General features: G+C 46.4%; 1 protein-coding gene across 1 annotated transcript in view; it reads right to left on the bottom strand.

Annotated features, from left to right (window-relative positions):
- tex11 (testis expressed 11) overlaps window positions 1-8,532 on the bottom strand; it is a 300,617-nt gene extending 292,085 nt beyond the window's left edge. The window contains exons 1-2 of the mRNA XM_085992186.1: window positions 8,334-8,532; window positions 2,458-2,579 (exon numbers count right to left, since the gene is read on the bottom strand). Coding sequence (XP_085848312.1) covers window positions 2,458-2,579; window positions 8,334-8,532 — 321 coding nt within the window. The remainder of the gene's footprint in view (window positions 1-2,457; window positions 2,580-8,333) is intronic.
- Between the last annotated feature and the right edge of the window lie 18,768 nt (window positions 8,533-27,300).

The following is a 27,300-nucleotide window of genomic DNA, read 5'->3' as shown; positions in this document are numbered from 1 at the left end:
AAGTCTGCACCTGCACAGGTGTAGGTGGAGCAGTCTTTGGCGGGGCCCTCAGAGGCTCCAAAACCCAGAGGGTGTAGGCCAAAAACATCTAAGCAGTCAGGGCTGGGATCTGAGCAGCCTGCCTCTACATCTGCTGAAGCCACATGGGATGCACCACGTAGAAGCGATAGGCAGCGCAAGTTCAAGAAATTGTACTTCATTAAGGATATACACATGGGTGTTTGACAAAATGTTATGTTAAGTTTCCTTTTTAAAAACAATGCCACCTAAAACTTCCACGTCTTGCCCATTATTGCATCCCGAGTGCCAACTCGCCCTTTCACTTGATCCATGAATGCTAATACCTGACAGGTCCTATTGGCGGATGTGCAATGGGTGGATGAGTGGCTAAAGGACTGTTTAGTGCAAAGGGAAGTGGGGGGGTGGTCCTGGTGGTGCGAGCAAACCGCAGGATTTCATTTGTTATGTTTCACATTATGTGAAACATTGCAATATTAGGGCATCCCTGGCAGCAATGTAAGCGACTGGTCTGGCAATGAGTGCACCATCTTCATCCTCTTCCTCCTCATCCAAAGAGGAGTAATGAGCCCCTTCGTCCTCTTCCACATGCAATCCTCTTTGCTGCGCAATGTTGTGCAGGATGCAGCACACCATTATTATTCCGGAGTCCCTCACTGGCGAGTACTGAAGGGCGCCTCCAGATCTAGGCACCTGAAGCGCAACCTCAACATCCCGATGGCTTGCTCTATGACACACCAGTAGTCATGTGGCTCTCATTGTTGTGCTCCTGCGCTGCATTGGTGGGGTGCCTCACAGGCATCGTGGGCCAAGTTTGAAGGGGGTACCCTTGCCTCCGACGAGCAAACCCTTAAGTACGCTTCCTGGAACAAAAATGACTGCCGCAGTAGGAATGCATCATGACAGCTCCCATGGAATCTGGCGCAGACCTGCATGAACCTCTTCTTGTGGTTGCACATAAGCTGTGCATTGATAGACGGCCCTAGCAAACAATCCATCAGTGATCTGCCTTATCCATTTATCTGCAGGCGACTGGGAGATCCTGGATATCTCTCCGGCAGTGCTCTGAAAGGATCCGGAAGCAAAAAAGTTGAGGGCGGTGATCACTTTTACAGCCACTGGTAGTGCCAGGTCCAGCAGGGAGCAGGTCTTTCTCTAGGAGGCTGCAGATGTCTACCACCACCTGACGTGACAACCTCAGCCTGCAGAAGCACTGCTCTTCCAAGAGGTCAAGGAAGCGCATCCTTTAGCTTTAAACCCTGTGATGTGGGGAGTGCCTCATGTGACCTCGACTCCTCTGCTGTGGATCTCCCTCCTGTGCACGTGCTGATCCCACCAGAGCACATATTCGCCGCCATGGATTGTGATGGTCTGGTGTGCTGTCAAACACATCAAACATGTCTCCCATTCTGATTTTGTCTGTTTGAAAGCCTCCAGTGTTGGAAAAAGCTGTATCCACGCAAGCACTCTCTGCCAAACATTTGCCAGAGGGAATGGAGACACCAGCTGCAATAAGTGAGCTTTTATTCAGATGGGACAATGACATGTTTAAATACCCACCTAAACTGCTGCTCAATCTCACCTCCATTTCCCTGGTCAGTTTCCCCAAGTCCCGGAAAACCGGTGCTGCAAACGTTAAATTTGGAGCAAAGTTAAAAGCAATTTGCAAAGACCTCATTAACGTCTCCTAAGGACACTAATTAATGTTGGCGTTGACCATGAAAGCTTGGGAACAATTGAACTAGCTAGCATAGGGTCTGCATGCAAGACATCTTTCAATTTTACAAAGCATATTCCTCATCATCAGACTAGATCACATTTTTGGCCTTCGCCTTCTATGTCAAATCAATTAACAGCACAGCCATGCAGTTAAGATACAGATCAGCCATGATCTAATTGAATGGCGAAACTGGCTCGAGGGGCTAAATGGCCTACTCCTGTTCCTAAGTAGATATCTCTTGCTGGAAAACTGGCTAATTTTACATGAAATATATAAATGAACATAATTTGTTCATTTGCAGTTGTCCTTGTCTCACTAGAAAGCTTTCCAACCTGCCTTCTAAAAGGTTAAGAGAACGTATGTGATGGTGCACAAGAGATTATACATGCAGAGATCTTATTGTTATGATCCTCAAGTCAGCTATCGTTTAAGTAGATATTGAGCAGTAGAGGTACTCTCCGGGTTGTAAGGGATGCAAGGTCTGCTTACGGGAGTGACCAGTGACACTGAAGATTATAACTACTGTAAACCTGTAAGGATGGTAACAGAAAACAAGTCAATTCAAGAACAAGAAGAACCCAGAACAAACTGCACAGGAGTCACTCCAAGTACCAGTATCATGACTGACCTTCCAATTGGCAGATACCTGATCAAGATTGCCAAGGGAAGCCATTAACATTTACAAGTTAAAACTGGAAAAAGAAAGTACTTTTCCAAACCTGAGTATCCTTGGTTTTGTTTCTCTCTACTTCATCCAAAGCTGTAACTTTATCAAACAGTTTGTCAATCACTTCCTCTACATTTCTAGTTGACTGTTTTTTCAACAGCTCTTCAGCAAATCCTTTCAAAGAAAAACAAACAAAAAAGACTTGCATTTATATAGCGCCTTTCACAACCTCAGAACATCCCAAAGTGCCTTACAGCCAATGAAGTACCTTTTAAGTGTAGTCACTGTTGTAGTGTAAGAAACGCAGCAGCTATTTGCACACAGCAAGCTCCCACAAACAGCAATGTGATAACGACCAGATAACCTGTTTGTTTTAGAGATGTTGATTGAGGGATAAATATTGGCCAAGATAACTCCCCTGCTCTTCTTCAAAATAGTGCCATGGGATCTTCTATGTCCACCTGAGAGAGCAGATGGAGCCTCAGTTTAACATCTTATTCAAAAGACGGCACCTTCGACAGTGCAGCACTCCCTCAGTACTGCACTGGAGTGTCAGCCTAGATTTTTGCGCTCAAGTCTCTAGAGTGGGACTGAACCCACAACCTTCGACTCCGAGGCAAGAGTGCTACCAACACTTCATTCAGTGCATACTTTATATTTGAAAGTGTCACAACAGCAATTTGCATTTATATAGTGTGGCAAAGCCACCAAGAGACTCTTGCAGTAATGTATATAATTGCCTTTAACAGGGGTTTGTTACCTTTAAATGTTTGCTCTGTATAAATAGCGCGGGTTCGGTAAAATGTCGATCCAGCGCGATGACGTCATCACACAGGTCACGTGACGTACCCAACGGCGGGAAACGTGATGACGTCAGAGGGGAGAGGTGTGTCCTTTCAGTCCTCGTGGAACCAAGTATTGTACAGACCTGTTTAGAGTTTCTCCTGCGTTTTTGTTTGTAACTTTTACCAGTGCATTAAACCACGTTTGGTTAACTGCTAGTTTCAATCTCAGTACTTTCGTTTGGAGTTGAGAACTCCAACATTGGTGACCCCGAATCCTCGCGGACGTTTTTCGCGGCAGAAACGGAACGCAGGCCATGATGGAAGCCAATGCAGTGGCTTTGAAGCTCCCCCAATTTTGGGAACAACAGGCGGCCTCCTGGTTCGTGCAAGCAGAGGCGCAGTTCGAGCTCCGCAACGTCGTGCAGGATCAGACCCGTTATCTTTATGTGGTCTCCGCACTCAACAGCGTCGAGGATCATCAGCCTACTGGAAAACCCCCCGGCTATCGACAAGTACGTCGCCATTAAGGCTCGGCTCATGCAGGTATTCGGCCTTACGAAGGCAGAGCGCGCATGCCGCCTACTCACGCTGCCCGGGTTGGGTGACTCCAAACCTTCGGAGTTGATGAGCCAGATGCTCACTCTCCTGGGGTCGGAGCCTCAATGTTTCCTGTTCCGCGAACTGTTCCTCACTCAACTGCCCGAACAGGTGCAGGCGGCCCTCGCCAGATCGGATGCTGGGGATTGTATAGCGCTCGCCGAAGAGGCGGATAAAATATACGCAGTCCGATAGCAATACTGCGCCATCGCGGGACGCCCCGCCCCAAAGGGCCCTGCCTCGATGCCTCCTCCAACCGGTTTCTGCTATTACCATGCTCGGTTTGGCGTGAAGGCCAGATGCTGCCGTCCGCCTTGCAGTTTCGCGCCCAAAGCAACGAACAGACCCCTGCGCGTCAAGAGCACCGGATCCGGGGCGTGCCCTGCAGCCACGATGGCAGTCGGCGATTCCGGGAAATTACTTTATTTAACCGACTCCATCTCGAGCCGTCGTTTTTTGTGCGACACGGGCGCAATGCAGCATCCTTCCCGCGTCGGTCCTCGACCTTCGGTCCGGCAGGCGGTGTTCTCCCTTCCAAGCTGCCAACGGGGGCGCGATTCATACTTTCGGGACCCGCCGGGTCCAGGTCTGCTTCAGTGGCCAACGTTTTATATGGGATTTCGTCACCGCCAGCATTTCACAGGCACTCCTAGGCGCCGACTTTTTATGTGCCAACGGCCTGCTGGTTGATTTTAAAAATCGTCGGCTCGTTCACACCGCCACGTTCGACTGTATTCCATGTGTACGCGGCACGGTCGCGCCGCACTCGGTCTCCTGCGCTCGGCCACCTCCCAACGACTTCTCCTGCCTCCTCGGGGACTTTCCCAAGCTGACCAAGCCCACCTTTTCGGCTTCAACCGCCAAACATGGGGTGGAGCACCATATAACGACGACCGGCTCTCCCGTCTACGCCAGGGCACGGCGGCTCGAGCCCGGTAAGCTCGCGGCTGCTAAGGCAGAGTTCGCCGCGATGGAGAGGTTGGGGATTATTCGCCGGTCGAATAGTCCCTGGTCTTCACCTCTCCACATCGTCCCCAAGCCCAGGGGTGGATGGCGGCCCTGCAGTGACTACCGTCGCCTCAACGATGTCACGACTCCCGACCGGTATCCCATACCGCACATACAAGATTTCTCCACACATCTGGCGGGGACTTCGGTTTTCTCCAAGGTCGACCTCGTCCGTGGGTACCATCAGGATCCCCAGGACGTCCAAAAGACAGCGGTCATCACTCCTTTTGGTCTGTTTGAGTTCCTCCGCATGCCATTTGGACTTAAAAACGCGGCGCAGGCGTTCCAGCGCCTGATGGATTCAGTGCTGCGGGATCTCAAATTTTTGTTCGTCTATCTGGATGACATACTGATCGCCAGCGCCACAAAGGAGGAACATCTCCAGCACCTGCGCATCCTCTTTCGTCGCCTTAAACAGCACGGCCTCATTGTCAACCCGGCCAAATGCCAGTTCGACCTGCAGCAGCTCGACTTCCTAGGCCACCGCATCACTTCAGAGGGGGCCATGCCGCTTCGGGCCAAGGTGGAGGTGATCGCGGCTTTCCCGCGGCCGCAGTCTGTGAAGGCGCTCCAGGAGTTCCTGGGTATGGTAAGTTTTTACCATCGTTTTGTTCCCAGGGTCGCGCAACTAATGCGGCCGCTCTACGAGGCCCTCACAGGGAAGCCGGGTAAGGAGCCCGTGGTTTGGACGCCGGAGATGGACCGCGCCTTCGGAGACACAAAGACCGCCCTCGCGAACGCGACGATGTTGGCACACCCCCTGCCAGGAGCCACCATTGCCCTCACAACTGACGCGTCGGACTACGCCGTTGGAGCCGTCCAAGAGCAATGGGTCGACGGCACGTGGCAACCACTGACGTTTTTTAGCCGACAGCTGCGACGGCACGAACGCCAGTACAGTACATTTGACAGGGAGTTGTTGGCGTTGTTTTTGGCCATTCGCCATTTTCGTTTTCTGCTCGAGGGCCGCCACTTTACTGCGTTTGTCGACCACAAACCGCTCACGTTCGCGATGGCCAAGACTGCTGAACCGTGGTCGGCTCGTCAGCAACGACAGCTTACATATATTTCCGAATTCACCACCGACATCCGGCACGTGGCCGGGAAGGACAACGTGGTAGCGGATTGCCTGTCCCGCGCCACCATCCAGGCCGTTCAATTGGGAATTGATTATGCGTGCATGACTGCCGACCAAGCTGCCGACCCGGAGACTCAAGCCTTTCGTTCCGACTCCACCAGCCTTCAGCTGAGGGATGTGCCATTCCATTCGGCTGGCACCGCTTTACTCTGCGACATCTCCTTGGGGGACCCCCGTCTGATTGTTCCGTCTGCCTGGCGCCGGACGGTTTTCGACGTCATACACGGGCTTTCGCATCCTGGTGTGAGGGCATCGCAGAAGTTGATGGCACCTAAATTCGTATGGAGAGGGATGTGCAAGGACGTCCGCGACTGGGCGAACACTTGTGTGGTTTGTCAATGAGCCAAAGTCCAACGACACGTCAGGGCCCCCTTGGCCACCTTCGAGGTGCCGGAACGCCGGTTCGACCACGTCCACGTCGACCTTGTGGGGCCACTCCCGCCGTCGCAGGGTTTCACGCACCTTCTGACGATGGTCGATCGCACCACGAGATGGCCCGAGGCGGTTCCCCTGATGTCTACCACCTCTGTGGATGTCGCTCGAGCCTTTATCTCGTCATGAGTAGCACGCTTTGGAGTTCCGACGGATATTTCATCCGACCGCGGTCCGCAATTCTCATCCGAGCTTTGGAACGCGGTGGCCTCGGCCTTAGGCACCACACTCCATCGCACCACGGCCTACCACCCGCAGGCGAATGGGTTGTGTGAGCGTTTTCACCGTTCGTTGAAGGCGTCGCTCAGAGCCAGCCTCCTGGACGCGGCATGGGTCGATAAACTACCTTGGGTTATGCTGGGGTTGCGCACGGCACCGAAGGAGGACCTGCAGTCTTCTGCCGCGGAGATGGTTTACGGCCAGCCACTCCGGGTTCCAGGCGAATTCCTGCCGTCCCCTACACAGCCGTGGTCTGCGGCGTCAGCGGGAAGCCCACCGGGAAGCGGCCCAGTGCTTCAGGCCGGTTCCGACGTCGCAGCACGGTTTTCCTGCCTCCCACATTCCAGTGGAGTTGATGAAGGTCAAATTCGCGTTTGTTCGTCACGACGCCCACCGCAGCCCGCTCAGGCCTCCGCATACGGGTCCCTTCCGGGTTTTACAGACGGGGGCTCAGAGTCTTTTGGTCGACCTCGGGGGCCGGCCGGACCATATCTCCATCGATCGCCTCAAGCCCGCGCACCTGGACCTAGAACAGCCAGTCGAGCCTGCTCAACCGCCGTGCCGGGGCCGACCACCGGCTGTTGCCGCCCCTGACCGAGCCGCTCCACCCACCAGCTCACCGCCTGCTCAGCGTTTTCCTCTCCGGGAATTTAGGAGTCGTTCCAACAGGCTCGTCCGACCTCCTCGGCGATTGACTTTTCTTATTAAAGACAATTCTGGGGGGGCGTATGTGGCAAAGCCACCAAGAGACTCTTGCAGTAATGTATATAATTGCCTTTAACAGGGGTTTGTTACCTTTAAATGTTTGCTCTGTATAAATAGCGCGGGTTCGGTAAAATGTTGATCCAGCGCAATGACGTCATCACGCAGGTCACGTGACATACCCAACGGCGGGAAATGTGGTGACGTGATGACGTCAGAGGGGAGAGGCGTGTCCTTTCAGTCCTCGTGGAACCAAGTATTGTACAGACCTGTTTAGAGTTTCTCCTGCGTTTTTGTTTGTAACTTTTACCAGTGCATTAAACCACGTTTGGTTAACTGTTAGTTTCAATCTCAGTACTTTCGTTAGGAGTGGAGAACTCTTACAATAGTACCTTTAATGTACTAAAACATCCCAAGGTGCTTCACAGGATTGTAATCAAACAAAAATGCCCCCATTTATCTAGGCCGGTGATGCCAAACCTTATGCTGCTTTGGATCCTATTTGCAGTTTCTCAAACCCTCTCCCTCCCTCACCACTAGCTGCTGAAAGCATTCATCAGGGCCAATTCACTTCAGCCAATTGTCCTTAGAGGTAGAATTAATGATTCTTCGTAGCCCCTTGGACCGACAGCTCTGAGGTCAGAAACTTCCAACTTTGGGTTTATCTGGGGCTGTCTGGACCAGATAGTCAGTCTAAAGCAGAGTCTAGTTTGACTCTGTGGTTGCACTGCATCTCTTAAGAATTGCACAATCATTTTAGGGATCTAGATATATAGAAAAATAGATCAGAGTAATTGTCTTTATTTTTTTATATAAGTGTTTGTAAAAGATAGCAAAGGTTGCAAATACATTGGTTTGCACTGAATACTGTTTACCTATTTGTTCTATGTTAAAATAAATTGCCTGATGGTTTATAGTCTATGTGCTTATACTCAATCCACCTACCAAAGACGAGCAGAATCATGTGACAGCAGGTGATGCAGTCCAGTAAGGCAACACACAGTGGCAAGGTTCACTGTTCAATCCCTAGGTGTTGCGATCATTTACCTGGATATTGGCCAGGTAAAGGAATACTGCTGATCGTAGGGGGACACGAGCCGCTTATGGGACCAAATAAAGTATCTTGCAGAATAACACACAGTGCGTTACATGGCATAACATACCAGTCCTTACAAAGTTGGAGGATATGCTGTTTTATATGAGCCACAACACAGGGATCCACCAGTATGTTTGAAGATATAGACATGTTCTAATCTGTACACCTTTATTGTTTTGGATCATGTGACTCCCATGCTCCATCTGCATTCTCTACACTTATTTATATACCAACTTTCCTTACAAAAGAGTCTTTTAAAAAAACTTAATTCCAGGACACACAAGTTTCTCCATGGGCTCAATCATCTCTGGTATAGTGTATTAAAAGTTATAGCAGCTGCATTAAGGAAAAAACACTTCATCAGTATAAATTTCTGTTCTGCTTCCTCCCTTTACCCTCTCCTCTCCTGAAGATGGTGACTAATGCTGGGGTATATTTCCATAAGTATTAGCTCCCAACTCAAGTGACCATTCTTCATGCGTGAAGCTGAATAGCAAGTGTCAACAGGTTATTAAACCATGGCACTCTCGCAAATGAACCTAACTCTATCCTTGTCTTGGGGAGGGGGGGGGGGGGGCGGGGAGGGGGACGAGATATTCCTCCAGCCTCTATGTGGAACAACATTATGAATGTGTTCAAAAAATATGTTTTTAGAATGTCGCTATATAGCAAACAAAGCAGTTATTCCTCCAGATGTCCGCATGCACATGCACTTCCAACAGTATACAGTGCTCAAGAGTTAGAAGGAGCACACTAGTTGATTTTTGCCCTGCCTAGTCAGAGATGAAGAAGCCAAATCCAGCTCTTCCTTCCCCCACTGACATCCATTAACTCTATAAATTGAACCAGAGTCTTTCGGCTCTGTATAGCTTATGCCACATGGTGCAGTTATCCACATCAGGGAACTTTTAATGCAGTGCCTTGTGACCATTTTTTTGGTAACTTCGTATCAATGAACAACAACTTGCATTTACAGAGCATCTTTAACGTAGTAAAACGTCCCAAGATGCATTATCAAACAAAATTTGATACTAAGCCACATAAGGAGATATTAGAACATATGACCAAAAGTTTGGGCCTACGCAGCTGAAGACATGGCCGCCAATGGTGGAACGATGAAAATCGGGGATGCGCAAGAGGCTAGAATTTAAAGAACACAGAGATGTCGGAAGGTTGTAGGTTGGAGGTTACAGCGATAGGGAGAGCCGAGGCCATGGAGCGATTTGAAAACAAGGATGAGAATTTTAAAATCGAGGCATTGCCGGACCCGGAGCCTATTTAAGTCAGCAAGCACAGGGGTGATGGGTGAACAGGGCTTGGTGTGAGAGAGTTAGGATACAGGCAAGAGTTTTGGATGACTTCAAGTTTACAGAGGCCGGCCAGGAGAGCATTGGAATAGCCGAGTCTAGAGGTAACAAAAGTATGGATGAGGATGAATAATGACAGTTCACCAAAAACAAATTAGAATGTATATACATAATTTAAATAAAGACCCAACTAAACAAGCTGAACCCTGTCAACCAAATCTATGTATCTGAAAAATAGATATAAAAAGAAAATAGAGTGCATTTGTATTACAAACTCAGTAACAACCCATTTCCAAAACTAATCAAATAGAACCTGCCCATTGGTAAACTCTTCCTTCTTATGTTCTTATTTTCTTAACCTAGTGCAATTGAAAGAAGTACAATATTTTCCAACTGGTCCACCTTCGAAAGAAAGTAACACTTTTGTGCTCAGATGCCACTCGGGCATTACTCTGACAGATGAAAATAAAAGGATTCAGAATGCCTGAAAAATAATATTTATAAACATGAAATAGTTTACCTTTTATCTCTATGATGATCAAATTTACATCCATTTCTTTCTAAAATTAAAATGTACATGGTTAAAAATCAGATAAAAAATAATCAGTTCACTAAAAATGTTGTACTATCTGCCAAGAAATCATTCATCTGCTGATAGCAATATCAGTCTCAATCAAAAAACATATAGGCACATTAAAGTGGAAGAACGAACAATAATCCATTCAGCTCATCTAGCACCCTCTCTTATTTGGGTGTATTTACGTCATTCAGTTAAGACCATATTCATCATTTGCTACAATCAACCAAACATAAATTGGGAATCCAATGGTTCAGAGTCTCTAATTATAATACATGACTGTTTCATGACTTAAGGCATCAGGAAAGTCATCAGAGGCGGTGCACATCTCGACTTGGTCATGGTAAGTAACCCAGAAGACATAAGGAAATGGAAGTTGTGGCCTGCCATCACAAGACACTTACCATAGGAGAGAGACTAACTGAGTGGTAGAGGATTTAGTAAAGTTAGCTGAAGGCACAGTCAAAAAGATAGGTTTGGAGGAGAATTTTAAATGGCACAATGGAAAATAGCAAGACAAAGAGGTTTAGGGAAAGTTTTTGAGGATGGGGCCAAGATGGCTGAAAGCACTGCCATTGAGCAAGGAACAAGGATGTACAGTGTCAGCTGTGACTCAGTTAGTAGCGCCCTTGCCTCTGAATCAGAAGGTTGTGGGTTCAAGTCCCACTTCAGAGGCTTGAGCACAAAAATCTTGGCGGATACTCCAGGGCAGTACTGAGGGAGTCCTGCACTGTCAGAGGTGCCATCTTTTGGATGAGGTTTAAACCGAGGCCCTGTCTGCTCTCTCAGGTGGACATAAAAGATCACATGGCACTATTTCAAAGAAGAGCAGGGGAGTTATCCCCAGTTCCCTGGCCAATATTAATCCTTCAAATCAACATCTCTAAAACAGATTATCTGATCATTATCACATTGCTGTTTGTGGGAGCTTGCTGTGTGCAAACTGGCTGCCGCGTTTCCTACATTACAACAGTGACTACACTTCAAAAAGTACTTAATTGGCTGTAAAGCACTTTGAGACGTCCAGTGGTCGTGAAAGGCGCTATACAAATGTAAATCTTTCTTTTTTATACGAGCTTAGAGTTAGAGGACAATGAATTGTGGGAAGTTGCAAGGTAGGGCAAGGCTATGGAGGGAGTTGTAAACAAGGAGAGGAGTTTTAGATTTGATGTTTTACAGAGACAGGAAGCCAGTGAAAGGCAGCAAGGACTGGTAGATGAGTGAGCAAGACTAAGGGCAGGATATGTTGCAGCCAGCGGCAGTCTGAACATTTAATCCTTTTGTCATTTAATCTCTCTTGCCTTCCACCCTATCAGAGATCTTCCCTTTGGTTCTTTCCTCCCCTCCCCACTTTCCCTGCCTCTGTACTTGCTTAAAACCTGTTACATCTCTAACTTTTTCCAGTTCTAACGAAAGGTCATCAACCGGAAACCTTAACTCTGTTTCTCTCTCTACAGATGCTGCCCGACCTGCTGAGTATTTCCAGCATTTTCTGTTTTTATTACAGTTTGAACAAGTTGAAGCTTTTACAAGTTTGAGTAATATAGGTAAGAGTTTGGGGGCAATCAAGGAGAACTTGACGAGAACTAGAGTCTTGAGGCAATGAAAGCATAGAAAAAAGTTTCAGTGGCAGAGGGAGGTGAGATAGAGCCAAAGGCAGGCAACATTGTGGAGCATGCGGTCTTGGCGATGGACAGATTATGGGGCTTGAAACTCAGCTCAGGGAGAAGACAGAAAATTGATATTGCATTCTATATGGTTCAGCTTAAGTGAGCAGCTGGAGAGAGGGATAGAGTCAGGCTCAAAGGTATATTCTGAAGTCAATGGGAATCAGGGGGAAAACGCTCCACTGGCTGGAGTCATACCTAGCACAAAGGAAGATGGTTGTGGTGGTTGAAGATCAATCATCACAGCCCCAGAACATCGCTGCAGGAGTTCCTCAGGGCAGTGTCCCAGGCCCATTTTCAGCTGCTTCATCAATGACCTCCCCTCCAACATAAGGTCAGGAATGGGGATGTTTGCTGATGACTGCACAGTGTTCAACGCCATTCACAACTCCACAGATAATGAAGCAGTCCATACCCGCATGCAACAAGACCTGGACGACGTTCAGGCTTGGGCTGATAAGTGGCAGGTAACATTCGCGCCACAGAAGTGTCAGGCAATGACTATCTCCAACAAGCGAGAGTCTAACCACCTCCCCTTGACATTCAATGGCATTACCATCGCCGAATCCCCCACCATCAACACTGTCAGAGGCTAGGTATTCTGCGGCGAGTGTCTCACCTCCTGACTCCCCAAAGCCTTTCCACCATCTACAAGGCACAAGTAAGGAGTGTGATGGAATACTCTCCACTTGCCTGGATGAGTGCAGCTCCAACAACACTCAAGAAGCTCAACACCATTCAGGACAAAGCAGCCCGCTTGATTGGCACCTCGTCCACCACCTTAAACATTCACTCCCTCCACCACCGGCGTACCGTGGCTGCAGTGTGTACCATCTACAAGATGCACTGCAGCAACTCACCAAGGCTTCTTCGGCAGCACCTCCCAAACCCGCGACCTCTTCAACCTAGAAGGACAAGGGCAGCAGGCGCATGGGAACACCACCACCTCCAAGTTCCCCTCCAAGTCACACACCATCCTGGCTTAGAAGTATATCGCCGATCCTTCATCATCACTGGGTCAAAATCCTGGAACTCCGTACCCAACAGCATTTGTGGGAGTACCATCACCACACGGACTGCAGCGGTTCAAGAAGGCAGCTCACCACCACCTTCTCAAGGGCAATTAGGCATGGGTAATAAATGCTGGCATTGCCAGCGACGCCCTGATCCCATAAACAAATTTTTAAAAACTCTGCTTTTCTATTTTTCCTACCAAAGTGGATAATTTCACACTTCTCCACATTATATTCCATTTGCCATGTTCTTGCCCACTCACTTAGCCTGTCTATATCCCTTGAAGCCTCTTTGCATCCTCCTCACAACTTACATTCCCACTCTCAAGATCTTGCACTTTAATCTAGAACTGAACTCTTCTGCAATATCTCCATCCTACATTTTTTGTATGCCACTGGCTCCAATGTCTAGCTGTTTTCCCTCTCAAGAATTTTTTTCATCTGGGTGCCAACACAAGATTCAAGCTTCTCAATCACAACTACAAATCAAGCTGGTTATCCACCTAATCAAGGATTCCCATTCCCCATGACTACCTATTCTCACAGTAACCCATTATACCAAGGTGCTCTTATCTATGCCTCCGTCCTTATAGGTATCAAGAACTGTGTATCCAGGCCCACAGGCTTTTCCTGTGGTGGTTCCCCTTGTTCTACTTGTGGGCAGTCAACTACTTACTCCCCTCTGCTTTTCCATTCTTCATCTGTGAGGTGATCATTTCTGAAACATGTCTTCCAAAAACCTTTCTTTCCCATTTATGTTATAGAATACAGCCAGATGGCCCTTGAACTCAGCATTCTTCTGCGAAAGCAATACAACTCTCTAACATTTCATACATACGTACTCCTCCCAGGATATCCCAGATGCTGCGTACTGCACAATTCACAGGTCCAGCTCCTAATCCCACATTTTAAATACTCCTAAATTCTATGCTACTCACAAGTACTAACCGTGGAACTTATTTTATCCACCTCTAACTTTCTTCTCTCATCTTACAGAGTTGCACCCACTCCATTTCTGCACTGAATACTGGCTCAGGTCAAACCTCCTTCTTACATTTTCTCAGCAGACTCACTATCAGCATCTCACTCACTAGGCTACTCACAACTCAAGAGCACAGAATCATAGAATGATACAGCACAGAAAGAGGCCATTCGGCCCATCGTGCCTGTGCTAGCTTTGGTAGAGCTAACCAATTCATCCCACTCCACTGCTCTTTCCCTATAGCCCTGAACATTTTCTCCCTTCAAGTATTAATCCAATTCTTTTGAATGTTACTATTGAATCTGCTTACACCACCCTTTCAGGCAGTGCATTCCAGATCATAACTCTTGTAAAAAAAAAAAAAGTTTCCTTATGTCACCTCTGGTTCTTTTGCCAATTATCTTAAATCTGTATTCTCTGGTTACCGACCCTTCTGCCACTGGAAACAGTTTCTCCTTATTTACTCTATCAAAAAGATTCATGATTTTGAACACCGCTATCAAATCTCCTCTTAACCTTCTCTGCTCTAAGGAGAGCAACCCCAGCTTCTCCAGTCTCTCCACATAACTGAAGTCCCTCATCTCTGGTACCTTTCAGTGGTAGGCAAAATCTATTATTAGAGATGTGGTAACAGGGCACTTAGAAAATCATAATATGATTTGGCAGTGTCAACATGGTTTTATTAAAGGGAAATAGTGTTTGACAAATCTGTTAAAGTTTTTTGAAGATGTAATTAGTAGGATGGATAAGGGGGGGGGGGACCAGTGGATGTAGTGCATTTGCATTTTCAAAAAGCATTTGATAAGATGCCACACAAAAGGTTATTACACAAAATTAGGACTCATGGGATTGGGAGTAATATATTAGCATGGATTGAGGATTGGTTAATGGGCAGAAAAGAGAGAGCAGGAGTAAACGGGACTTTTTCAGATTGACAGGCTGTAATTAACGAGGTACCGCAAGGATTAGTGCTTGGGCCTCAGCTATTTACAATCTATATTAATGACTTGGATGAAGGGACTGAGTGTAACGTATCCAGGTTTGCTGATGATACAAAGTTAGGTGGGAAAGTAAGCTGTGAGGAGGACGCAAAGATATAGAAAGGTTGACTGAGTGGGCAAGAACATGGTAAATGGAACACAATGTGGGGAAGTGTGAAGTTATTCACTTTGGTAGGAAAAACAAAAAAGTCGAATATTTTTTGAATGGAGACTGGGAAATGTTTGCATTCAGAGGGACCTGGGTGTCCTTGTACATGAATCACAGAAAGTTAACATGCAGGTACAGCAAGCAATTAAGAAAGCAAATGGTATGTTAGCTTTTGTTACAAAGGGATTAGAGTAGAAGAGTAAAGAAGTCTTACTACAATTATACAAAGCATTGGTGAGGCCACACTTGGAGTACTGTGTACAGTTCTGGTCTCCTTACCCAAGGAAAGGCATACTTGCCTTAGAAGGAGTGCAACTAGACTGGTTCCTAGGATGAGGGGATTGCCCCATGAGGAGAGATTGAGTAGGCTAGGCCTATATTCCCTAGAGTTTAGAAGAATGAGGTGTGATCTAATTGAAACATATAAAATTCTTAAGGGGTTTGACAGGGTTAATGCTGGGAAAATGTTTCCCTTGGCTTAGGAATCTAGAACACGGGGTCACAGTCTCAGAATAAGGGGTAGGCCATTTGGGACAGAGATGAGGAGAAATTTCTTCACTCAAAGGGTTGTGCATCTTTGGAATTCTCTACCCTAGAGAGCTGTGGATGCTCAGCCGTTTAGTATATTCAAGGTAGAGGTCGATAAATTTTTGGGAATTAAGGGATATGGGGAGAGTGCAGGAAGGTGGAGTTGAGGTAGAAGATCAGCCATGATCTTGTTGAATGGCGGAGCAAGCTCGAAGGGCCAAATGGCCTACTCCAGCTCCTATTTCTTATGTAAATCTCTTCTGCACCCTTTCCAAGGCCTTGACATTCTTCCTAAAGTGTGGTGCCCAGAATTGAACACAATACTCCAGCTGAGGTCTAACCAGTGTTTTATAATGGTTTATCATAACTTCCTTGCTTTTGTACTCTATTCCTCTATTAATAAAGCCAAAGATCCCAATATGCTTTTTTTTTTTTTTAAAAACAGCCTTCTCAACTTGTCCTGCCACATTCAAAGATTTGTGTATACACCCCCGTCTCTCTCTCTCTGTTCCTGCACCCCCTTTAAAATTGTACCATTTAGTTCATATTGCTTCTCCTCATTCCTCCTACCAAAATGCATCACTTCACACTTCTCTGCGTTAAATTTCATCTGCCATCTGTCTGCCCATTTCACCAGTCTGTCTATGTTCTCCTGAAGTCTGTTACGATCCTTCTCACTGTTTACTACATTTCCAAGTTTCATATCATCTGCACACTTTAAAATTATGCCCTGTATACCAAAGTCCAGGTCATTAATATATTATCAAAAAGAGCAGTGGTCCCAATAGCGACCCCTGGGGAACACCACTGTATACCTCCCTCCAGTCTGAAAAACAGCCATTCACCACTACTCTTTGTTTTCTGTCCATTAGCCAATTTTGTGTCTATGCTGCCACTGTCCTTTCAATCCCACAGGCTTTAATTTTGCTGACAAGTCCATTATGTAGTACTAGCATGATTGGCACTTTCTGAAGCATCTTCTTACATCATTCTCTGAAGCCACTTAACAAGCATCTCTGGGAGGTCATTACTGTACTGAAGTGGAAACCAGGCTGATCTTCTCTGGGAAGCTGAGAAGAGGAGGATGTGGAAGATTGAGAGGGCTTCCATTACCAGCCACAGGTTGTGGAAAGCGGCCCTACTCCAGGCAGTAATTGTCTGGAGCAGTTCAGTCCAGTAACAGTGTTGGAGTTGTAAGGATGTGTATCCTTGATCTTATCCCTGCTCAGAGGAATCTGGACATGCATTTATCAAGGTCTCAAAACTGCTGTGGCAGAATGCAGATGCACACTATCTGGTAGAGTCCTAGACTCCCAGCAGTGAGATGGGTCAATTCAGATCCAAATCTATGCTGGGTGACGAGAGGGAGGTGGAGGCTTTTGGTGCCTAGGTCTTAAATATTTGAGTGTTACCATTATGTTTAGGTGTAATGCCGTTTTTCAGTTTTCATCCATGTGAAGGTTATTCAGCCATGTGAAGGGATGTCCTGGACCATGACCATGCCTTCCAATTTGGAATAGTTGAGCTTTTAACCTGAAAGCTGAATTATACAATGGTTTGCAAAATGCTATAGAGAAAATGGTGGTTTTGGTGGCATATAGCAGAATATCATATGCATAGGAGGTATATTATAAAATATATATATATATTTTAAAAATCCATGCTTTTATATAACCACCTTTTACATCAACCCCCCCCCCCCCACGCAATGAATTTACTTTTTGAAGTACTGTGGCTTTTGGCTGTCGGCAAACATGATCTTTGCAATGTGTCACTACAAGGAGAAGGGTTTTATAGAGTCAGGAGATATCTGTCCGGTCCAGGTGCCTATCAGCCTGGAGCCCCTCGATTACTTTTTGGATCTCACTGGCTATGAGTTTGCCTACAAAAAAGGGACATCAGCTAGCAATCATTTGGTTTCCTGGGGTGTGACCTCTCCCTCTGAAGTATCGAGAGAGACAACAACTTTCACATATAGTGCCTCTAAAGCAGAAAAAAAAATACCACAGTACTTTACTTCCCCAGTCTGAACCTTCTTCAGATACAAATGGCTCATTTGGTCATGGGCCACATCTATGTTCATCACTATAACTGGCATTTAAGAAATAGTCTTCTCCATCACCATCCCTGGGTATGCCTTGTCGCATCAGCAGGACAGAGGAGGCGGTAGTGGTTTACAGTCGGGAGGGAGTGGCCCTGGGAGTTCTCAACATTGACTCCGGCCCCCACGAAGTCTCATGGCTTCAGGTCAAGCATGGGCAAGGAAACCTCCTGCTGATGACCACCTACCGCCCTCCCTCAGCTGATGAATCAGTACTCCTCCATGTTGAACACCACTTGGAAGGAGCACTGAGGGTAGCAAGGGCACAGAATGTACTCTGGGTGGGGGACTTCAATGTCCATCACCAAGAGTAGCTCGGTAGCACCACTACTAGCAGAGTTGGCCGAGTCCAGCTGCCGGCTGGGCCTGCGGCAGGTGCTGAGAGAACCAACACGAGCTAAAAGCTACTTGACCTCGTCCTCACCGATCTACCTGTCGCAGATGCATCTGCCCCCGACAGCATTGGTAGTAGTGACCACCGCACAGACCTTGTGGAGATGAAGAATGCATTGTGTTGTGTGGCACGATCACCATGCTAAATGGGATAGATTCAGAACAGATCTAGTAGCTCAAAACTGGGCATCCATGAGGCGCTGTGGGCCATCAGCGGCAGCAGCATTGTACTCCACCACAATCTGTAACCTCATGGCCTGGCATATTTCTCACTTTACCATTACCATCAAGCCAGGGGACCAACTCTGGTTCAATGAGGAATGCAGAAGAGCATGCCACGAGCAGCACCAGGTGTACATAAAAATGAGGTGCCAACCTGGGGAAGCTGCAAAACAGGACTACATGCATGCTAAACAGCAGAAGCAGCATGCTATAGACAGGGCTAAGCAATCCCACAATCAACAGATCAGATCAAAGCTCTGCAGTCCTGCCCCATCCAGTCGTGAATGGTGGTGGACAATTAAACAACTGACGGGAGGAGAAGGCTCCATGAATGTCCCCATCCTCAATGATGGTGGAGCCCAGCACGCGAGCGCAAAAGACAAGGCTGAAGCGTTTGCAACTGTCTTCAGCCAGAAGTGCTAAGTGGATGACCCATATCTTGAGGTCCCCACCATCACAGAAGTCAGTCTTCAGCCAATTTGATTCACTCCACGTGATATCAAGACACGGCAGAGCGCACTGGATACAGCAAAGGCTATGGGCCCTGACAATATTCCGGCTGTCGTGCTGAAGACATGCACCAGAACTAGCCCCGCCTCTAGACACGCTGTTCCAGTACAGTTACAACACTGGTATCTACCCAACAATGTGGAAGGTTGCCCAGGTATGTCCTGTCCACAAAAAGCAGGACAAATCCATTCCAGCCCCATCAGTCTACTCTCAATCAGCAGCAAAGTGATAGAAGGTGTCATCGACAGTGCTATCAAATGGCACTTACTCACCAATAACCTGCTCACCAAAGCCCAGTTTTGGGTTCCGCCAGGACCACTTGGCTCCAGACCTCATTACAGCCTTGGTCCAAATATGGACAAAAGAGCTGAATTCCAGAGGCGAGGTGAGAGTGACTGCCCTGGACATCAAGGCAGCATTTGACCAAGTGTGGCATCAAGGCGCTCTAGTAAAATTGAAGTCAATGGGAATTGGGGGAAAACGATCCACAGGCTGGAGTCATACCTAGCACAAAGGAAGATGGTTATGGTTGTTGGAGGTCAATCATCTCAGCCCCAGGACATCACTGCAGGAGTTCCTCAGGGCAGTGTCCTAGGCCCATCCATCTTCAGCTGCTTCAATGACCTTCCCTCCATCATAAGGTCAGAAGTGGGGATGTTCGCTGATGATTGCACTGTATTCAGTTCCATTCGCAACTCCTCAGATAATGAAGCAGGCCATGCCCGAATACAGCAAGACCTGGACGACAGTCAGGCTTGGACTGATAAGTGGCAAGTAACATTCATGCCACACAAGTGCCAGGCAATGACTATCTCCAACAAGCGAGAGTCTAACCACCTCCCCTTGACATTCAATGGCATTACCATCACCAAATCCCCCACCATCAATATCCTGGGGGTCACCATAGACCAGAAACTTAACTGGACCAACCACATAAATACTGTGGCTACAAGAGCAGGTCAGAGGCTGGGTATTCTGCAGCAAGCGTCGCACGTCCTGACTCCCCAAAGCCTTGCCACCATCTATAAGGCACAAGTCAGGAGTGTGATGGAATACTCTCCACTTGCCTGGATGAGTGCAGCTCCAACACTAAAGAAGCTCGACACCATCCAGGACAAAGCAGCCGGCTTGATTGGCACCCCATCCACCACTTGAAACATTCAATCCCTCCACCACCGGCGCACCATGTCTGCAGTGTGTACATCTACAAGATACATAGCAGCAACTCGCCAAGATTTCAACAGCACCTCCCAAACCCGCGACCTTTACCACCTAGGAAAAGGGCAGCAGGCGCATGGCAACACCATCACCTCCAAGTACCCCTCCAAGTTACACACCATCCTGACTTGGAAATATATCGCTGTTCCTTCATCATCGCTGGGTCAAAATCCTGGAACTCCCTACCTAACAGCACTGTGGGAGCACCTTCACCTGTGACGGAGTAAGCCATATTCCAAGAGATACACCACCATAGGAACAGATTTCTGATTTTATTAATACATGATATACTGGGTGTAAAAGTCTGGAAAGCCTTGGTGACACAAGCTGTGTCAATACAGGCTTCGGAGATAAAGTGAAGTGATAACACAAAAGTTGTAAACACCACAAGCTTTGAAATGGGAATTGGTTAAATATACTAAAACAATGGCCCTATTGAAATAGCAGTTTGGCGCTTCCAGAAGGTCTGGAGTTTGGGAGAAACACAATGGAATGACCCAAGTAAAAAGTGTTCAAAACTAACACTCAGGGAAACAGAAACACAGAATATTAAAAAACCATGTGCCTTCGTAAAAGTAACATCAAATGAAAGACAGAAAACATATGATTATATATGCAACCAATTGAGATAGCTAGAAATGCATGAAACACCCTGGTTGAAGTGTTTTTAATTTACATGTAGTAAATATGATAACAGAACAATTTGAAGATATGACTTCAATAGATGCACCAAGCAATCACATGGCTTTTGTATTGAACTTGGAACACCATGGAGTCACAACGTCTGCTAATAACCAGTTAAGCCAATATTAAGAATTGAATGAAAGGTCTTCGTGAGAATGGCATCAGAGATAAATCTGCAATAACCATTTTATGGTACGTTTTTGAGACACCTAAACACAGAGACAGAATTCTAAAAGTTAACGACTAAATTGACAGTAAGAATAGAAAAAAGTCAACAGGAAAATGAATAAAGATAATTAGCTTACATCAGCAGAAAACTTCAAAGGATAAACCACTAAAAAAAAAAGTATAAAAATAAGATTTTCAGATAGTCAGAAGTCGCTGGGAAGAGGCAAGCGATTCTCGGCCTCAGAACCACTCTGCAAGCCTACAACTCTTGAGTCTCGGGTAATCAAGGTATTTGATTTTGGTGGATATCCTGGATTAGAATTAAGAATAAGAAATGCAAAAATGTACGAAGTTAAGATTTGAGAATAAGGATCTCTGAGGATAAGAAATGTAAGCTATTTGTTTTTGAACTGTTAATGTTGCGATTGAATCAACAGCTGTTAACTGTATGTCAGCTCTTAAATAAATCTATCTATTTTTAGAATTGTCTCAAGTAGTATTTCTGTATCAATCTCGCAAACTCAATTTCTGTACACTCTTTTGTGAGGAGTTGCAGAATTCTGGGGGATATTCCAGACCCTCATAATATCCGGAAGGTTACAGTCTAGTTAAACTTATTAAAAGTGCTATGCGGAGGACGGTAACATCTTCACGACGTTCCTTTCCTTTAGGGAGAGATAGTCTGAACCTTTAGACCCAATTGTCTTATAGAATTCGGCTATCTTTAACTTTAGTTGAAGGTGAACGTCTGGGGAATACGCCTGATCTGGGGTAGCCCGAAATGGGCTAGAACTAGTAATTATCCCTTCACACCACACCAACTGCAACGGTTTAAGGCGGCAGCTCACCACCACCTTCTCAAGGGCAATTAGGGATGGGCAATAAATAAACACCCACATTCCAGGAACTAATAAAAAAGGCGAAAAAGCAATATTAGGGTTAGGATAACATGTTATTAGTATATTAATGCACTTCAGGGCAGCAGGATGTAGGGTCATAAGCAATCTTGTTCTCCACCAATCTTGTCCAGAAGTTGTTGGAGCCTAGATGAAACATTTTCCAGCAACAGCACTAGTAGGTTACCTATGGCTGCTGTCCATTGAAGAATAACATACAGCGAAGGGAGAAAATTTAATTTTAAAAAGTTTTTCTCCCCTTAGCTCCAGAAGGTGATTGATAACGCTTACTCCTGGTGGTTCCATGGGTCTTCCCCAAGTGAGCCGAAGACTATAAGAAAACTGTTCCATAAGAATTTCACCTTACCCAAAATCCTCACAGGTGTAATTTTCAGTTTATAGTTGGCTAAAAATCGAGAGAATAATTTTCAGCACAGACCAGATTTTATTTTTTCAATGGGAATTTAAAAAGTAAGAATTAATGAAACTAAACTGGAACAATAGTTTAAAGACAGAGTCTGGAAAAAATACAACGGAACGGGGCTTTGTGATGCAGAAGTTATGAAGAACCTGAAGTTGGCGCTGCCGCGGAACCGACTATGGCGCCTACCTGAAGAAATGTGCACCCGCAGCCTGCGCGCTCACTCTTCCCGCCTTTTCGCACGCGCGCACGGAAGGATCGAGAATGGCTGTATTTCACTCCGCAACGGACCTGAGGACGCACCCACGAGCCAATAGGAATCGAGCCCCCGGTAAGCCTTTCAGTAAGCAGAATGCCTGACGTAACACTGCATGACGTACTTAGTGCCGGACATGGATGTTCACGTTCCAGGATTCAGTTGTTTATGGCATCGATTGTAACTTAAAACGATAATAACGTCGAAACACTAACACTGAAAATGTAAAACATGCTTAGCCGGTTGTTTTTATTGGAGGCTAATCTTCTCCACCCCAGGACCTCACTACAAGAGTTCCTCAGAGCAACATCTTTGGCCCAACTATCTTCAGCTGCTTCGGCAATGATCTTCCCTCCATCAGGTCAGAAATGGGGCAGTTGCTGATTGCACAGGATTGGCAACTCTAACTGGAGCTATTTCTGGAGGTTTGATTACACAACATTTGAGCATACGCAAATATTAGTGTATTTACATAGACTATTCAGCACAAAAATAGACTATTCAGCCCAACTAGTCGGTGCTGGTGTTTATACTCCACGAGTCTCCCATTCCATCTACCTCATCTCAACATAACTTTCTATTCCCTTTTCTCTCACGTACTCTTCTAGTTTCTTTTTGAGAGCATCTAAGCTATTTGTCTCAACCACTTCCCGTGGTGGCGAGTTCCATATTCTAACCACTCGAGTAAAGAAATGTCTCCTTCCTATTGCATTAACTATCTTGTATTTATGTCCCCTAGTTTTGGATTGTCCCACAAGTGGAAACATACTCTCCAACGTCCAACCCATTCATAAATTTTAAAGATCTCGATCAGGTCATCTCTAATTTCTCTCGCCTCAACCTGTTCAATCTTTCCAAATAGCTGTAATTTATCAGTTCTGTCACAAGGTGTGGTTATGCTCCACAGTCGATGCCACTTTTAATGAGCCCAACCTGGTTTGTAGTCCAGTTGTGTGTGAAGGTGACCGACTCTGAACTGGGAGCCTCAGTCAGAGTCGACCTGTAATTGGACTTCACACATCAAAACCGACCGGCACAGAACGACCTGAACCAAACAGAGATCGCACAAAAGCAGGGGGCTGAGTGTTTGGGGGACTTCTCACAGGGCACCATCCGAAACTCAGCTCAGCAGCGACATTTCGAAACCTCTGCTTTGGCTCAGACTCAATAAAAGGAGGTTTCATAGAATGATAGAAATTAGAGCACAGGAGGTGGCCATTTGGGCCCCCTGTGCTAGTGCTCCCTCCTGTAACTTCTTTCTCCCCAGATCCTTTGTATATTCCTCTTCAAATATTTATCACATTCCCTTTTAAATAATGTTCTAGTCTCTAAACCAATAGCCACTGGTGGTGAAGCATCCCATGGTCTAACAGCTCTCTGTTCAAGAACCTTCCTTCTTGGCTCTTCCAGTGAGAATCCTCAGGCTCTGTCCCCTTGTTCCCCATTTGCCCACTAGTGGAAACAATGTTTCACTATTTACCCAGAGTCAGGTCCCCTTTATTGGCTGCTTAGTTCTCAGCAATTCAAATTGGTCACTTCAAAAATCTCTTACATTTGTTAAGCAAGATTTACCTTTAACAAATTCACGCTGGCTGTCCTGGATTAACCGATGCATTTCACTAATTTTATCTTGAAATAATGGATTGAGTTTGCCGACAAATGCGCTACACTAACTGGTCTAGTTACTTGGTTTGTCCTTCAATCCTTTCTTGAATAAGGGTGTTACATTAGCTACTCTCTGTAACGTCCGTGTGTAATTGAGACACGGACTGCAGAAGTTGGTTATAACAGGTGTTTACTGAATGGAGACAAAACTGGAACTACTATACAAAGTTACTCCACAGGCTTATATACAGGGGTGGTCACTACTGGTACTGCAGTATACAGGGGCTGCAGAATATAGTTCCTTCTTCAAGGTACATACACTACAATTCCTCCCCTTTTAGCTAAACAGTACATAACATTCCATTAATAATTAAATAACATTTACAATTACAGTTGCTATATACATTAGCTGAAGTTAAATCAATTATAAATTCAGTCTTTGAGGAGGCTTCCTGATTCTGTCCAGATAACGCCTCTTTGGGGTATCAGGTTCTTCTGGCAAAGTTGATTCGGGATTAACGTCGTTATTTGGTTCGTCTGCTTCCAATATCACCGATTCTGAGGTAGATGCAATTGGTACTTCGGTTTCATCACCAGGTGTATAGGATCGTGGTGTAGATTTGACGTTTTCCAGTGACTCTAGAATCTGGTCAGCATGGCGTCTTACAATGCTCTCTCCAACGTACACGGTATACATTAGAGGTCCCTGCCGTGTGCAGATCGTTCCTGGCTGCCATTTCTCTGTGCGGTAGTCCCGGGCCAAAACTGGTTGACCTATCTTAAAACTCCTGGTCGGCCTTTCATTCATATTCTGAAACTGCCTGTTCTCCACATCTCTTCTGATGTTTGGCTTAACCAAATCCAAGCGGCATCGTAGTCTTCGATTGAAGAACATCATGGCTGGAGTTTGGTTGGTAACCGCATGTGTCGCATTCCGGTAGGCAAACAAGAAGTTATCCACCTTGTGTTGTAGGGGTATGTCTTCATTACACATCGCCTTCTTGAATGTTTGAACGAACCTCTCAGCCAATCCATTGGTGGCTGGATGATATGGGGCGGATGTGTAATGCTTAACACCATTGTTCTTTAAGAACCTCTGGAACTCTTCAGACACAAACTGTGGTCTATTGTCGGAGCAAATCTGTTCAGGCAGCCCATTTCTGGCGAATATAGTTCGTAAGTCTGTGATGGTTTTTTCTGTGGTGGTTGAGGACATTTTTATTACCTCTGGCCACTTTGAATGTGCATCCACCACAATTAAAAACATCAGGTCCATAAATGGACCAGCAAAATCAATGTGTACCCTTTGCCATGGAGATGAGGGCCACTCCTATGGATGTAGAGGGGCTTGTGGTGGGGCGTTTTGGACCTTCTGGCGTCCTGTACAGCTCTTGGTCATCTCTTCGATTTCTCTATCGATTCCCGGCCACCACACAAATGCTCTGGCTAAGTTCTTCATTTTTACCCCTCCCAGATGACCCTCATGAAGCTCATTGGAGCACTCTATCCTTAAATTTGGGTGGAATTACTACTCTGGATCCACACATCAAGGTTCCTCGGCACACTGACAGCTGTTCTCTTCTCGGCGAGAATGCTGGCAACAGTGGTTCGCCATGTGCTGGCCATCCCTTCACCGTTAAATCATAGACCCTGGAGAGTGTCGGGTCATTTCGTGTTTCCTTTTCTAGGTTTGCATTCGTCACAGGTAGACATTCGACTATGGTCGAGTGGAATATCTCCACAGGATCCACTGCAGGTGCTTCTTCCACCGTCGGCAACGGTAGGCGCGACAATCCATCGGCATTCCTATGCTGTTTAGTTCCTTTGTACTCGATGTCATATTGGTGTGCCCCTAGGAAAAGGGACCACCTCTGTAGCCATTGTGCTGTCATTATCGGGACGCCCTTCTTAGGGTTGAAAATGGAGACAAGAGGTTGATGATCAGTTAGTAGAGTAAATTTCTGTCCGTGCAGGTAGTGATTGAACTTCTTCACCCCCCACACCAGGCTGAGGGCCTCTCTGTCAATCTGGGCATAGTTACGCTCGGCTGCAGTTAACGAGCGTGATGCAAAAGCTATCGGCCTCTCTGAACCATCAAGGGATTTAATGACAGTACCGCTCCAACGCCGTAGGGAGACGCATCACACGCCAGTCTTATCGGTAGTGATGGGTTGTAGTGAGCCAATACTTCTCTTGAAGTGATCAGGCCTTTACACTTCTGAAAGGCCCGCTTACATTCATCGCTCCATTTCCATGCTACTCCAGTTTGTAGCAGGGCGTTCAGTGGGTGCAGAATTGTGGACAAATTCGGCAAAAACTTATGGTAGTAATTCACCAATCCAAGGAATGACCTCAGTTGCGACACATTTTCAGGCGCTGGAGCCTTAACTACCGCTTCAATTTTGTCAGGGGACTTATGTAACCCCTCTTCATCAATCACGTGGCCACAATACGATATTTGTTTCTTAAAAAACTCACACTTGGGGCGATTGGCTCGTAGCCCATGTTCTCTTAGTCTAGTGAGCACCTGCTCTAGGTTGGCAAGGTGTTCACTGTCATTTTCACCTGTCACTAGAATGTCGTCAAGTAACACTGAGTCCCCGGAATCCCTTGCAGGACTTGTTCCATCGCTCTTTGCATTTAGCCGAGCTGATGCAACTCCGAATACCAGTCGATTATATCGGTGAAGACCTTTGAGTGTTTATCGTGAGATATTTCCTAGAGGATTCTTCAACCTCCATCTGCAAATATGCTTGCACTAGGTCAATTTTTGTAAAACGTTTCCCTCCAGATAGTGAGGTGAAAATATCTTCTATCCTCGGAAGAGGATACCGTACTGTGTGAAGGACTGGGTTCACCGTCACCTTGAAGTCCCCACAGATGCGAACCTTCCTTGGCTCCTCAGACTTATTGTTTAACGTTTTCTTCATGACAGGAACGATGGGTGTCGCCCACTCGCTCCAGTCTACCTTAGTTAACACGCCTGCATTCTCCAGCTCTGCCTCGACGGCTGGGCGAATTGCATACGGTACCGGTCTTGCTTTGAAAAACTTGGGAATTGCATTCTCTTCTATTTTTAATCGAGGCGGTTACGCCTTTAAGAGTTCCCAGTTCTTGTTGAAATACCTCTTTAGCGTTAGCCAAGATTTTTGACAATCGTCCAGGTGTGACGTCGTCATCCTTTTTACCAGCCACCGTCAGTGCCTGAATGGAGTGCCAGT

The sequence above is a fragment of the Somniosus microcephalus genome, chromosome 1 (genome assembly GCF_052327205.1).
Source record: "Somniosus microcephalus isolate GS21.2 chromosome 1, FLI_Smic_1.0, whole genome shotgun sequence".
Lineage (NCBI taxonomy): Eukaryota > Metazoa > Chordata > Chondrichthyes > Squaliformes > Somniosidae > Somniosus > Somniosus microcephalus.
This window is presented reverse-complemented; position numbering and strand designations above follow the sequence as displayed.